This window comes from Chelonoidis abingdonii, chromosome 7 (genome assembly GCF_003597395.2).
Source record: "Chelonoidis abingdonii isolate Lonesome George chromosome 7, CheloAbing_2.0, whole genome shotgun sequence".
In the NCBI taxonomy this organism is placed as follows: domain Eukaryota; kingdom Metazoa; phylum Chordata; order Testudines; family Testudinidae; genus Chelonoidis; species Chelonoidis abingdonii.
The window spans coordinates 25824724-25841251 of NC_133775.1; the positions used below are offsets into that span (position 1 = coordinate 25824724).

Genomic DNA, 16528 nt, shown 5'->3' on the forward strand with positions numbered 1-16528 from the left:
TCTTCAGCTTGGAAAAGAGGAGACTAGATGGACCTTTGGTCTGACCCAGTACAGCCGTTCTTATGTTCTTAATGACATGTGCATACTAATACAAGCAACAACCAAATACCTGGTTAGCTCCCAGCTGTACAGTTAATAGAAGTTGTCGGTAAAGGAACCTAACCTCATCATATAAAGTTTTCAAACTTTTTTGCAACACCCAATCAGCACCTTACGTACACTGGTCAGAGAAACCACATTTGAACCTTTCAAAAGAATTAACTTTAATTTGTCCCAGCCCTCTAGCTGTTCCAGACTTGCCTGGATAGGAGAAGGAAACAAAGGGAGTGTTGTAGATTCATTCTCTAACAGCTCAGCAACCTCCAGTGGAAGGAGTGAGTGGGCCACAGTGGCAATGGCACTGCTGGCTTACTTTCAGCTTGAGCTCACTGCTCGTCTTATAAGAGCAGGAAGGGGGCAGAAGTTTGACCTCCTCCTGGTTTCTGGTGCTCCCATCTTCAGTCATTAATTCCTAGTTTTGTTGTTCTTACCCATCTTTTATTCTTGTTGCAGAGATAGCTATTTATTAACAGGATATCTGTTGGTCCACTGCTGGTGGGTTTAACAGGAGTTTGGTACATAATCATTTTGCTACTTGCTTACAAATTATTAGTGTCACCACTGTTTGGTTTCTGGAACTGTCCCTCAGCCCAATGATCTGTACACATGTAAATTTAAAACTTTTGACCTATTTGTTGTGGGTGGTAATTCTTTTAGAGGGAGCGATACCGTCGCAGTTCAGGACTACTGCATCTGTATTTCCTCTCAGTAGTCCAGCAAGGGCACCATTCTCAGACTCCCAGCTGCCCTGCGATTACCTTTTGGGGAGGAGAACAACAACTATTTCCAGGCTGCACAGTTCCCTGCCTTCACTACATTATTACTAGGGCACTACCAATTCAGTCTATTTTGGTCAATTTCATGGTTATAGGAGTCTAAAAATCATAAATTTCATGATTTCAGCTATTTAAATCTGAAATTTCACAGTGCTGTAATTGTATGGATCCTGACCCAAAAAGGTGTTGTGGGGGAGAGGGGTGGCAAGGATATTGTAGGGGAAGTTGCAGTACTGCTATTCTTATTTCTACACTGCTGCTGGTGGTGGCACTGCCTTCAGAGCTGTGCAGCTGGAGAGCAGAGGCTGCTGGCCAGGATCACAGATCTGAAGGCAGAGCCACCTTCAGCAGCAGAGCAGAAGTAAGGATGGCATGGTATGGCATTACCACCCCATGCCTCCCTTACTTCTGCATTGCTGTCTGCAGACCTGGGCCCTCAGTCAGCAGTCACCACTCTCCACCCGCCCAGCTCTGAACGCAGCAGCAGCGCAGATGTAAGAGTGGCAATATTGCGATCTCCCCTAAAATAACCTTGCAACTCCCCTGCATCTCCCTTTTGGGTCAGGACCCCCAATTTGAGAAATGCTGGTCTCCCCTGTGAAATCTGTATAGTATAGGGTAAAAGCACACAAAAGACCAGATTTTGGTTTTGGGTTTGTTTTTTTTACCCCGGGGGGGGGGAGGGAGGAGCAACTAGTTTTCACAGTCTGTGATGCATTTTTGATGGCCATGAATTTGGTAGGGCCCTAGTTATCCTCAGCAGAGACAGGCTGCCGAAAGCACATCTGCTTTCTTTCTTTCTAGAGACAGTTAAGTGTGACTGCCCATGGTTGTAAGTACCAAGCATCTCTTTTTATGCAAGTCTATTTTATTCTCATGGTAAAAGCACTACAGAGAATACATATTAAAACAATAAAAGAACCAACACACATGCCAAAAAGCTTGCCAGAGATCACCCCAGCTCTAACATGGACTTTGGCAGGACCAATCTTTCAAAACCCCATGCAGGTAGACTCTTCCACAGTCACAGTTCGTAACAGCCTCAGATCAGAGTTAGCACCCAGTCTTAAGGGCCTCAGTAGGCTAAGTCTTCCCAACCCTTCTCAAAGGAGTGGGGCCCTCCACAGACCTGGGGCCCTGTCTATTTGCTGGATCAGAAGGAAGTCTCTGAGGCAATTTAAAACCAGGCTATTTATTCAAAAATCCTGTCTGTTAAGCCCTGGAGAATCCAGTTTGAAGTAGTATATGCAGACCTCTCCAGGAGGGCTGCTTCAAAAGGCTAATAATGAAGAAATTACATTAGCCTCCCCTCCTACAAGAGACAGTACATACAATTCCATAACACCACATACACAACTGAATTTTTAATTTTTTGGCCTGCAAAGGTATTAGACCTAATTCAATAAGGTTTAAGTAAATTCAATACAAATTTATCTGAATTCCATAAGATTTGATCAAGGTATCACAGGATATTGTCAGTCTGTCACAGATACAATGGCCAGAGCCGCCCCGGAGGTGGGTGGGTGGAGGGGGCGCAAGTGTGGCAATTTGCCCCAGGCCCCGCAGTGGCCCCCACGAGAATGTCGGAGGCTCCCCCTTGCCTCTCTCTTCCCGCATCCCCCAGCACCTCAGCGTGCCGCTTCCAGGGGTGACCCTGGCCAGAGCTAAAGTGGTGTGGCTCTGCTGGGGCCTGAGCTCCTCCCGCTCGGAGCCGTGTGGTAAGGGGGTGGGGCTGCGAGCTGCGGCCAAGTGGCAGGAGATCAAGTCCCGTGGACCCATGCCACTTTAGCTCTGTCCAGGGCCGCTTCTGGACGCGGTGCGCTGAGGCTCCGGGAGAGGAGAGAGTAAGCAGCATGGTAAGCCCCTTTGAGCCGGACACTCCCCTGACCCCCCTACTCCAAGCCCAGCCCCTCTGATCCAGACTCCCTCCCAATCCCCCCCCCCGAGCTCCAAGCCCAGCCCCTCTGAGCCAGGCACCCCCTGACCCCATCCTCCCGCAGTCCTGACCCCCAGCTCCAAGCCCAGCCCCTGTGAACCAGGCACCCCCTGACCCAGAGCCCAGCTCCCTACCCAGTCCTGGCCAACAGCAGCGCCACCCCCAAGCAGCAACAGCCCATTGGCACCAACCATCACCATCACCCTGCGACAGCCTATTATGTAATTGCAAATGTATACATACCATTAAAGCATTTAATGTTTTTAAATAATGTATTTGGTGTATTTTCAAATTATTAAAAATTAATTTTTGAATGTATTTCACTGGTTAGTATAATGTATTTGGAAGTGTAAAAAATATAGTATTGCAACTTTTTTTTTTATGGAAGGGGCCCCCAAAATTGCTTTGCCCCAGGCCTCTGAATCCTCTGGGTGGCCCTGACAATGGCTGAAATTCAAATTAGCTGGGAGGGGATAGAGGAGTGAAGGCTGTTCGTCTCCCAATCCTGACTGAAAACAAACTGACCATCAGGGACTGATAAAGTTCAGCTGTGGGAGGGGCCAATCTCTCAGTGAGAGAGCTAGGTCACTTTAACACTGCTTTGTTTAAGCAGCCACCATGAGACCCAGTGAGTAGCTTAGGGTGAAGTGTTGAGGAAGAACATTAGGGTCTTCCCTTAAATACTTAAGGGAGTACAGAATGGTACGCTAATCCCAAATTTTAGCTTGCAAGGACTAAATTCCCCTGAAGAAATGTATGTTAATAAAGCTGCAGATGATTTTGCCATTTTTTCCTAAATTAGTGAATTTATTTCTTCCTTTAGGTACATGAATAAATTGTGGACACCCTGGACACAACGGTAAGTCAGGATGTCAGTAATAAGGAAAAGCATCTACAACAATTCTGGGGTTTGCTATTTTAATAATGACTTGATACAACCAACAGTACTTGCATATCAAAAATACAATTTAACCCTCCATTTCACTGGATAACTTCATTATACTGAATTACCAAAGTCTTCCAATATCAACTACTGCAATGCAGAGAATCTGACAAAATTATTAAGGATCTCGTTCTTAATTAAATTAGAAATTAAATGTGATCCCCACAATAGGGCATTTAATAAAATATGTTTTTAACAGTAAAATAGGTATGTTAGAACACACTCCATTAAAGATGATTTGAAGAATGCACCTAAAATATAATTCAGTCACATAACCACCAATGCCTGCCCACTACAAGTAATTACACTACCTGCACAAGAGATGAAGGACACAAGTATTCAGTATCCATAATGCTGTAAACCAAGTAACATTGAAAAGAAAAGATGTGGGCTCATTGTCTAAACAAAAAAACTGGATACTACCAACTCAGCTTAAAAATATTCTAACAGTAAATTAATATGGTAAAAGTTTGCTCTATTATATTATGTTTGCTTAGCAAGACCTTTGTGTCACTTTCTGGAACAGCTTGTATGTCAGCTACTTTACTTCAGGTGACAAGTTTCTGATATTAACCATTCTGCTGCTTGTCCCTAAGAAAGGGAAAGGAGATATCCATAAGGATCATGGGGCCTTTCAGCAGTTTGTCAAGAGAATTCAGCACATAAGTCTGTGATTCAGAAAAGTTAGAAAGGAGTTTTAGGGGATACAGATTTAAAGCATGGAAAGGTAAAAACTAAAAATTTATGATTAGCTTGGTTTAAACACATATTTTTCTACTTTATCTAGTTTTGAATCTGACAATTTAATCTACCTGAATCATACAGTCATACTTTTGACACTTCACTGTCATAATACCGGATAATACTAAGAAAGGTTTACCTGTTGGGAGTAGCCTCGAAACGTTGGATTAATTGTTTTAATTCCTTGAAACAAATTTGTAGGAACAACGGAACCAGGTCTGGAAAGAAAAGTTTGGAAAAAAAATTAAACGGCCTGCAATCTTCTAACTTCATTGGGATCATCATGTTTGATCACTGGGAGACACGTTTTAACAAACTTGGTCTACATTATTCTTACCCCAACGTAATTTTGTCTTTTTTTGGGGAATAGGGGTCTTCAATATAAAAATATATATTACTCCCAGCGCACAGGAAAACCAAAAGTGTGAAATTGGGATTAATGTTTAAAGGCCTTCAAGCAAGCTACAGTCAAAATTAATCAGCAATACATCAGGGAAATAATTTGGTATGCAAGACAGAAGTCAACTTCATCCAAAGACCTGTTTAAAAATATTAAGGAATATTTGTTTATCACAGGGTCAGTGCAAGGAGATAACTTTATTTGTAGACCATGAAACCCTCTTTGAAATAAAAAAAAGACTCATGTCAAATGGATACAGAGTCAAGGCCACAAAGAAGTTGTGGTCTATATACTGAGCAGCGCTCACAGATGAGTGGGCGGGTAGTAGCATAGGCACAAGAATTGTGTGTAAGTGACTCCAGGATACAAGATATCCCACAGGGACAATCAGTAATATATATTTTAGTATTTAACTGTATCCAAAACCAAAAGTGAAACCTTTCTGGAAAGAAAGAATGGGAAGGAAATTCTGCAACAACTTGAATTTTAGCACAAGCTGTTGTGAATGGGTTTTTTTTTTTTTTAATTAATTTATCTTACATTTTAGGCATTTTTTAAAAGGAGAAAAGGTGGAGGACTTGCTCTACCCTCATTTTCTCAAAAAAGTACACCTAAAAACACTTTTCAGACAATTCAGGAGATAAGGAGAAAGTAAATATAGAGCTTCAAGATTTGTGTGGCCACAGTGCTTTTGCTGTGTGACTCTGACGTATTAACTTGGGTCTCGTCTACACATAAAATTATGAAGGAATAAAATAGGGTCTGATTTTAAAGTAGAATAGTTATTACAAAACAAATTCCAAATATCAAAAGTGAATGGATCACTTTTAAAAAACAATGAGGAGTACTTGTGGCACTTTAGAGCTAACAAATTTATTTGGGCATAAGTTTTCATGGGCTAAAACCCAATTCATCAGATGCACGGAGTGGAAAATACAGTAGAAAGATATAGATACACAGTGCATGAAAAGATGGTGTCCACTTTTCAAATTAATTCCAGTTCTGAAGTTTCTCATTGGAGTCTGTTTGTGAAGTCTTTTTTGTTGAAGAATTGCCACTTTTAAGTCTGTTATTGAGCATCCAGGGAGGTTGAAGTGTTCTCCGACTGGTCTTTGAATGATATAATTCTTGACATCTGATTTGTGTCCATTTATTCTTTTGCATAGAGAGCGTCTTAGGACAGGCCCAACAAAGAAAGTAACAGAACGCCACTAGCCATCACCTTCAGCCCCTAACTAAAACCTCCCCAGCGCATCATCAAGGATCTACAACCTATCCTGAAGGATGATCCCTCACTCTCACAGACCTTGGGAGAAAGGCCAGTTCTCGCTAACAGACAGCCCCTCAACCTGAAGCAAATACTCACTAGCAACTACACACCACACAACAAAAATACTAACCCACAAACCTATCCCTGAAACAAACCCCGTTGCCAACTCTGTCCACATATCTATTCAAGGGACACCATCATAAGACTTAACCACATCAGCCACACCATCGGGGGCTCGTTTACCTGCACAACTACCAATGTGATATATGCCGTCATGTGCCAGCAATGTCCCTTGCCATATACACTGAACAAACCGGACAGTCTCTATGCAAAAGAATAAATGGACACAAATCAGACATCAAGAATTATAACATTCAAAAACCAGTGGGAGAACACTTTAACCTCCCTGGACGCTCAATAACAGGCTTAAAAGTGGCAATTCTTCAACAAAAAAACTTCAAAAACAGACTCCAACAAGAAACCGCAGAACTGGAATTAAATTTGCAAATTGGACACCATCAAATTAGGCCTGAATAAAAACTGGAAGTGGATGGGTCACTACAGAAACTACAAACTAATTTTCCCCTATTGTTACTCATACCTTCTTGTCAACTGTTTGAAATGGGCCATCTTGATTATCACTACAAAACTGATTCTTCCTCCTGTTGATAATAGCCCACTTTAATTGAATTGTCTCATTAGAACTGACCCCCTACTTGGTAAGGCAATTCCCATCTTTTCATGTACTGTGTATCTATATCTTCCTATTGTATTTTCCACTCCATGCATCTGAAGAAGTAGGTTTTAGCCCACAAAAGCTTATGTCCAAATAAATTGGTTAGTCTCTAAGGTGCCACAAGTACACCTCGTTATTTTTGCTGATACAGACTAACAGGGCTACCAATCAGAAACTTTTAAAAGAAAGTTATTGAAATTTATGGAAGTCACTGAAATATGGGAAATGTATGTGTGTAATGATGCTGTATGAAGCAGATAGAAAAACCAAAGTTTGTTCTATCTCAGGTTGAGCTTGGAAACTGGAGGCTCAATTATCCATAAAAGAGCACTCTTATTTATAACAACTTACATGTTTCATTGTATATAGAAGTCAATCTTGTCATGTTTCCTAGCATGAAAATCTAATGCCATTATGCATGATTATGGGATCAACTATAGGAATAGCTGCAATGAGCAAATCATTCTTTTCAACCTGAAGGCAAACATGATGCCATCATCACTCAGCAGCTAAATGACATTTATTTTGAGTTGTCATATGATACACAGAAAAGCCTCTTCCATGTAACTTTCCCACTAAAACAAATATTAACTTCCCCAACTGCACCACACAACCTTTTAGAGTTATTTTTAAATTAATTAAATTCAAAGCCTGTAATACACCTTCTGAATATCACACACGAGAAAACAATTGGATCAAAGACAAGTTCACCCCTGTGCTGCACATATTCCACAAGGAAAGTGGTACAATACCTGCTTTTGTGCCAAAGTTCTGTCATCAGCTTGAGATAACTTCTACATATTGCTGGTTTCTTATCTGTTCGTGCTAAGCCCCCGCAGTCAAGAAAAAATTGCGTCAAGGGTGGGCTGATTAGAGGGAAGAAAGCAAGATTATTATTCTTTAAATAGTGCTAAGAGAAGCGTAAACCTTCCCCTACATTCATTTTAACAGCATGTTAACTAAGGCTAATTAAACATTTACCATGTAAATGTCAGTAATGATTTCTTTTCCTAAACCCTCGGGCAACATTCATACATTCTGCTTATTTGAGCCACTTTATGAGTGGCACAGTACTCCACACAGACCAATCCAGCCACTTGTTAGAGGCACTGGAATTCTCCAGTGGGAGCCACCTTACAAGGGCAGGTTCCCACTAGCCAACATAGCCACTGGGAGATCGTGGCATATCCCTATGATCCTTGCTCTGCAGTCAAGATGGCTGAAAGCTGGCACTTTTTGATTATGTAATATTCTGCAAGACATTTTCAGGTAACTTTCAGAGCTAATATTTTAAAAATACTCCTTAATGTCTTACAAAGAATGTATTAAAATATATCACTGTAGGGACAGAAAATGAATATTTTGTTCTGTGGTTAGAATTACAGAAAAGCTTGATCTGGAAAATCTGTAACTTTTTTTGGAACAAATAAGTGGGTTAGTTCTAATATCTATTATTTTAAGCAGCCCTGAGAGAATAAGTTGTTCCCTTAAAATATACATTTTACCATACAGAGGAAGAAAACTGTGGGAGACTACCTTTAAAGGGACACCAACTTAAAAAAATATATCACTAATGACAGAAAACTGTTTACATACAAGTACTGGACCGCCTATGATTACTACTACAGAGATTAGAGAGAAAAAGTCTCAGCGTCAGTTTACTTTGTGCATTTGACAACCTTTCAAATACAATAGTCTATTTCATTGTTTCCTATGTATAATTCATCATTTTTCTATATTTGTGTGGGTGTTTCTCACAGAAACATGGGAAAAACATCTTGGAAAAATATCCAAGTGTATTGTAAAACCACAAAAATGAGCAGGGAGACTCAGAAGCAGGTGTAGTGATGTGCCTGAAACTATCCTGGCTCTTTTTTCTAAAATGATAATGTCACATTAAGGAACATACTTCACATGAGTAGTGAGAACGGATATTAAGATTTCTCTCTGGCACAACACATTTTGTAGACTCTAAATTGAACTGTTGTTAACTAGTTTGGGTAACCCAGTGCTTTCAAGCTTTCAATAGAAGTTTAAAAATCATATAAATATTGGTTGAACATACTTTTGTTGAAGAATCTGTTAATGGAGATGTGAATAGTCTGGGGATACATCAATCAAATGCTGGTACCTCTCTCTGATCCGTAAGGCCCACCTACCTGTCATTCTAAGCCCCTCTCCACAGGGATATTATTTCTGGAGCCAACACTGACTAAAGACCAGAAGCAAGGAGTGGCATGTGACCCTTCTAGGCTCATAGACTCATAGAATTCCCCAGCTGCCCTCTACCACTTGGAGCCAGTTTCAGTCCTGTAGGACCTCCCCAGGAGCGGGTTTGACCAATCATGGCAAGTTCCGGAGTGGGGTGACCCGTCCGGAAGAGGGTCATGTGACCCCTCTAAGACCTCCTCCCATGGTCCTCTGCCAAATGGCATGGATTTCACCCCCAAAGCCCTCCCATAACGGAAATGTCTACCAATCAAAATAGATATAGCACAAGGGTCTAGGTGGGACCCCCTGATCTCTGGAGCTTAACGTTTGGCCGGTTGGCAGCACTTCCCCTGGAAAACCCATTACTGCATGAAACAGGCAGTCTTGTTTCGAGGGTATTTTTTCAGAAATTATGGATACACAGAGGAAAAATTGCCTCTTTCACTACCCTGTTGAGAACTACAGAATTCATTTTAGTTCTGAGGGTGCTTGGCTGCCTGCACAAAAAGCACTACTTCAGCGAATATTCCGAGGAAAAGGAGGAGAGCCCTTTGGCCTTGCCATTGATGAATACACCAGAATCTGATCCCCAGATTCAAGTGCTCATGAGGCAGACTGATGAGCATTGTCGCTTGTCGTATGCCCCAATAAAGGAAAGGGACCATGGCTCGTCAGAGTCAACGTCAGACAAGGTGAAGACGACATTGCTCAGGTACATAAGACTATAAAAAGTGGTGGTCAAGGATGAGGTGCAATGCGGTAGGAACTGACCTGGGGTCGCATAAATCTAACAACAGGGGACTTACAGCTGTTTCTTTTCCAAAAAATCTCTCACCAGCTCAATGCCACCTTTCCAAAGGACCCAGAGGCCCTGGACAAAATTACATCAGGGAGCAAAGATGAAATCAGGCCCAACATGTTTTTGCTCAACACCAAGACAAATTGTTCAAGAGAACATCGAGCATGAAGAGGGAGGCCACGTCTAGACTACGCGCCGTATCGGTGCGTTAAAATCGATTGCTCTGGGATCAATATATCGCGTCTAATCTAGACGGGATATATCGATCCCTGAGCGCGCTTATATCGATTCCCGGAACGCCACCAACCCCAACGGAGTTCCGGAATCGACATGGCGAGCCACGGACATCGATCCCGCGCGGTGAAGACGGGTGAGTAAATCGATTTTAGATATTCGACTTCAGCTACGTTATTCACATAGCTGAAATTGCGTATCTAAAATCGATTTTATCCCATAGTGTAGATCAGCCCGGAGACAGCTATATGGATTTAAGGAAGGTCCTTGATATAGAACTAACTGAGCCAGTGCCACATCGTGACCATAAAAGAGTTATGCAGTCTATTGTATGTGTTTCTTTTTATGCTGTCCTTAATCTGTCTTAGGGAGAAGCTTTGTGAGGGCTGTGTTATAGATGCTCCAGCTCACTGGCATCATGACTGTGTGAACTGGACTCTAAGCTCCAGGCCCTGTGCACTAACTTGTGTTCAGAAAGCTTGAACACAGTTATTGCCATAGGCTATACAATGCAATGTCTGTGCTTAAACCAAGAAAATGTAGCACTAAGGGTGACCTTGGTAAATGCTCTGCAAAGCTCTTGAGACTACAACAGCATTTTAAACAAAATTATCAAACCGAGTAATACCACTTAGCTCATTATATTGACTGCCTGATCCACACAAGAAGTTACAGAACTCTGCGTAGAAAAAAAGACTACAGTACTTCTAAGAAATCGCAAAGGACTAAGTCGGGGGGACAAACATGATATAAAATGTAAAAAAACTTGGTATTTGTAAATAAATAAATTTGTATTTCCATGCATCCGAAGAAGTGGGCTGTAGCCCACAAAAGCTTATGCTCAAATAAATTTGTTAGTCTCTAAGGTGCCACAAGTACTCCTGTTCTTTTTGTAAATAAAACCATCTATTGAAAAGGGCTTTGTGACTATCGGTGTTCCCGTTTCAAGGTCTGAGTGGTCCTTAAACAAGATGAAAGATTTGATGAGGCATCTTGATTTGTTTTCAAGGGCTGTATGTCTTTTAAATAAAAATAGTTTCAGAATACCCAGCTACTGTGTCTTTAAGAAAAGAGACCTATTTACAGCCAAAAGCTGAAATGAATGTAGTAGAATGCTGAGTAGAAATAAAGCACAAAGCCCCCATATTTTGTATAAAACAAGGATGTTTGAGAAATGTGGTTGCATACAATACAGCTGATTCAACCCCATTGAACCATATTGATTTAACCACAACCTACTCAAAAAATGGGGTTGAACTATTGCCTTCAGATATAATCACACACCCATGTTTCCTTAACATTCCACCAGAGTTAAAAATTGTATCTAAAGGGTCTGGGGACAAAGCTGCCAAAAAGTTATGGGGCAGGGTCATTTTTAAAATTTTACAAAGACTAATGTGATAAGAAAAATACTAAAGAGATGCCCGCTAGGGGAGACACTCAAACCATCATATCTGATAATGGGGAGGCTGTATCTCAGGGGTTCTCAAACTGGGGATCGGGACCCCTCAGGGGGTTGTGAGGTAATTACATGGGAGGTCACGAGCTGTCACCCTCCACCCCAAACTCTGCTGTGCATCCAGCATTTATAATGGTGTTAAAAACATAAAAATGTGTTTTTAATTTGGGGGGGCGGGTCACACTCAGAGGCTTGCTATGTGAAAGGGGTCACCAGTAGAAAAGTTTGAAAATCACTGCTGTATCTGGTCCTGGTCTCTTAGGGGCTATGGTGACTCTCACATGGAGTCTGATTTAGAAATTCCCCACAAAGCTCTGTAGAGGGCTTCTCCTTGTCTACACTCGATCTACTCCTGATGATCCCTGAGGCAGCCCCTTGGAAACTGAATCACAGATAGGGTCTGATGTAGAAAACACAGCTATGGTTCTACAGAGGAACCTCCATATACCTCTGCAGTTGCAGAGCCCCAAATAGATGTGTATATGGAGCAAGTGAGAGGCCGCATGGGAATTTTCTAGATTTAGCTGTGCAGTGTATTTTGAAGAATTTTGTTTTGTCAATCTTGAGCAAATAAATTCAAGTTGGCTGATTGTGGAAGCCACGCACAGGGGAATACTGTTAGTTCTTGACAACATTAATGGTAGGCTAGCCCTAGATTATTTTATTCAATTACATTTAGAGAGCTGTAATTTAAACAATCCTTACACAATCTTCAGTAAGACTAACTAGGGATTACCTCTCTACTGAAGATTTTTTAAATCAGGATGCTAAACTGCCACAGAGTAAGAGAGGTACATGTTCATGAGACATTACGCTTCATTTCAATAGCTGTAAAAAAACATGGGTGGGAATAGCTATAGAGTTTCAAATTCTATCCTCAAGGGTCTACTTGTCCATAAAGAGAAATAAGCTTTAGTGGACTTGTCTTACACTGGTACTAATCTGTGTTTTGCGTGTGGCCTCCTGGTTGTCATGTCTGATGGCAAACCTATAGATGCAAAATTGTTAGATGAAGTAAAAAAGCTGCATGAGACACTAGGGTGATCATATAAAAAAAGATTATGCTTGGCATTTCTAGGATTTCTGAAAAAACATGCTCTTGAAATGAGACCACCTTTTCACACAGCCATGGGATTTCTGGGAGGCAATGCTGCTGACTGGCCAACCGTTGAGCTCCAGAGATGGGGGTTCTGGGCTAGACCCTTGTGCGATACCTATTCTGATTGGTACACAAAAAGAGTCTGTGGCAGTGAAACCCATGCTGACTGGTAGAGGGCAGTGGAGTGAAATCTTAGAGAGGTCACACGCCACATCTTGCTTCTGATCACACCAATCTCGGCCCCAGAAGCAAAACTCCAGGAGAAGAGGGTTACTGAGGCAAATGGGTGTGTCCTTCGTGGTCAGGGAGTGAGGTCAACACTTGATTGACAATGTACCCCTAGACTAATCTGTCAGACCTACAGTTGGTGTTGGTAAGACTTAGATCTGGTCTACACTATAAAGGTTAGGTCAACACAAGGCAGTTTACATCAACCTAACTCTGTAAGAGTCTACAAGACCATGGCGCTCTTGCCAACGTAAGACACCCACTACATCAACTCAATAACTCCACCTCTGTGAGAGTTATAGCACTTAGGTTGACGTAGTTAGGACAAACGAATGTCTGTGTACTCAGCGTGTTACTTACATTGCGGGAGATGACAGTCTGGAGCCCTGCCGCCACCTCCTGGTGAGGAACGCGGGGTGGGGAGGGAGGAGAGCCTGGATCCCTGCCGCCTCCCAGTGAGGGATTGTGGGGGGTAGGAGGGAAAGGAGACCTCTTCTCCCCATCCCTTCAATCCTTCAACTACAGGCAGCCAAGCCTGGGCTCTCCCAGCCCCCCATCGCACACCAGGAGAGGTCAACACCCCACAATGCCCCACCCTGTCAGTTACATTGGTGAAAGCACTCCTGGGGAAGACCTGCACTGCCAACAGAAGGAGTTAGCATGGACATGAAAAAATGTAGTAATTATTGCAATGGCTGTACATCGACCTAACTTAGGTTGACTTAATTCTGTTGTGTAGACAAGGCCTTAGGTTATGTCTACACTGCAATTTTATAGCCCAAACCCCACTAACTCGAATCAGCAGACACTGGCCAGCTGAGGATGTTTAACTGCAGTGTAGACATATCCACAGCGTGCTTTTCATTATGTTTACACTGTAGCAATTTAAAATCAACTGGTGGCCCAAGGAAATTCTAGGAACTATAACCTTGATCTCTCCCATACCATTAATATTGACCAGAAACAGTAGTTAACTGGTTCCTGATCTATAAGACATATTTTGCTATAACGAATAATATATTCTAAAAAGCTTTTGGTCCTTTCCCTCTCTTCTTGCCAAATTTCCTGGTTACTTTCCATCTTTTTATCTGTTTTTTCATTAAGAGACTCAAAAATCCCAAAGCATTTTTTGATAATAGCAAGGACCTCAGGGCAAATAATGAGAAGTGGATAGATCACTGTACTGAATCCAGGAAACCTGCATTCAATTTCTAATTGTACCACTGGCCTGCGGGTTGACCATGGGGTAGTCACTTCCTTTCTCTGTGCTTCGATGTACCCATCTGCTAAACGGAGATAAAGATACTGATCTCTTTTGTAAAGTACTTTGTAATCTATTGGTGAAAAGCCTTATATAATAGCTAGGGATTATAATTATTAATACCAAATCCTAACTCAGTACAGTTTTGGAGGGGGAAGTCACAAACAGAAAACATAATAGTCAGCAATAAGTCATTACACATAATAGTTAAAGTCTCAGTTTGTTAATTAACCTATTGACTTAAAATACATTTGTTGAATTTCAGTCTTACTGTTTCTTTTATACAATGAACCAAAAACAATCTACTTTTTTTTTTTTTTTTTTACAAAAGGGAAAGACATGCTATTTTATAATTGGAAACATTTAATAAAAAATGGAAACAAATATTAACCAAATATTCCTGATACTTTCAAGCATATAGCTAGGCAGCTCTTTCTGATCTATGAATATTTAGGAATAAAATAAAAATCTTTCTAAACTATTTCACTTACAATTTTTATCATTACTTATGTATATTATGCATGTTTAGTATATAATTAGGATCTTGAAATTCTTTGATCTGTTTTTGAGATTAAGATCCAAGCAGTTCAAGTGTTTAATCAAAGACGTTTTATAGCAGTTGCTTTTATAAAATTGGCAAGTTTAAATTTTTGTCACTAAAAGATTACACCATGCCACTTCATTTTAAACAACATAAATAGCAAATTGAAAACTTTCCAGACTGAAAAAAAAAAACCTGAAAAAAGGAATTCAAAGCTTGCTTGTGCCCCACACATGATATTACCTTTTGCTATCTGGAAAAGAATGAATAAAACAACAACTCAAGTATCAGAGAATGGACCTACACTTAGAAGACGACCTGGATATTTATGACCAATTCTCTTTTTAGTTTTTAGAACTATAATTTTTGATTGAGGGCTCTGAGATATTAGAGAGCAGGAGGGAAAACAAACCCACAGACTGCTATTCTAGGGAAACTATATACATATCCTGCAACTCTTAAGTAATACCACTGATTTCAATAGCACTATGCATGCTACTGCAACATGAGGCTACCAAACACATCAAAATGAGGTTTATACGGATATGATTTTTCTAAAACTTAAATTAAGGACTTTTTTGAGGGTCTGGTTTATAACTGAAGACATGCAGATACACATACCTACTTTAAAGTTACATTTAACAGCTATTTTCCTTACCAGTTGGAAAGAGCTTGTAAAGCTGCATTCATGTAACAAGTGTTTCCAATATTTTTCAATCCTGTAAGACCTGTAAATAGGAAAAATACATCAAGCAAGATAAAATTTAAAAAGAACCTTGTTGGAAAATAATCTTTTCACTCAAAGATTTACTAGTCAAATTTTGCTCCCAGTACACCTCTGCAAGCCCTTTGAGACCAACGGGTTGCACAAGTGTAACTAAGCAGAATTTGATTCCTAAACAGATAAATTATCTCAACTCTTATTTTGCTGTTGGTTGATTAGAATACCTAGTGTAAGTGGATTTTATTTTACCTTTTTATTCACACTTAGTATCTTTATGTGACACTGTTTTGAAGAAAGATTATAAAGTTAAGGGTTTGAATGTTTTAATTTTAATGTATTTAATGAGTTTACTAGTTCAAATGAATTCTACTGTTTAGCTGTATATGATTGATGTCTATAATTGTTAATTATATAACTGACAGGTTTTTTAGGATTTATCAATGGCTTTTCAATACCTTTAATCTGTGCAACGAGTATTTAGATTAAACAGTATACATACATTTTCTCAGTGTGTAATTATTTTTGCAAATGAATCAATTTTAGTTAATTTATGTTCTCTCTCTCTTTTCTGTATGGATTAAGTGTGTTAATCTTTATTCAGGACAGCTTCAGTCATCCTCTCCAAGAAAATCGCATTTTCAGACTAGGACTATTTCTTTTCTTAATTAACTCAGCAAATATTATATATACTCACTCTATCTATAGCACAAGTTATAATGGGAAAAAAAATATTATAGGGCTCAGCTGGTAAACACTGAGTCATCCTAAGGGCTTCAAAAAGACTATTCCTGCAAGTCAGAACTAGCAGCTATTACACGCTCCTATCAGTTCAGTTCAATTAAACTTTATCGGCACGACAGGCTATACGAGTGCAGCCAAAGTATAAATGAAATCAATAAAATAAAAGTTTGTCTCAAAATATAATAAAGTTCTTCTACAAGAATAATTGCAATGTACTACTGAAAACAATCTAATCACTACTTCTAATTATCAAAAAAAGTTACACAGCATTTAAAAATAAAATATTTAGCAATCAGACAAGGCCTTCAGCTCAACAGTTCGATAATTAAC

The 16528-nt window shown here is 40.3% G+C and overlaps 1 protein-coding gene across 2 annotated transcripts in view; it reads right to left on the bottom strand.

Moving 5' to 3' along the window:
- Positions 1–16528, bottom strand: part of USP33 (ubiquitin specific peptidase 33) — a 98681-nt gene that overhangs the window by 40617 nt on the left and 41536 nt on the right. For both annotated transcript variants that reach the window (XM_032802480.2, XM_032802486.2), the window contains 3 exons: positions 15392–15461; positions 7654–7767; positions 4635–4713 (listed from right to left, as the gene is read on the bottom strand). In XM_032802480.2, the coding sequence (XP_032658371.1) occupies positions 4635–4713; positions 7654–7767; positions 15392–15461 (263 nt within the window). The remainder of the gene's footprint in view (positions 1–4634; positions 4714–7653; positions 7768–15391; positions 15462–16528) is intronic.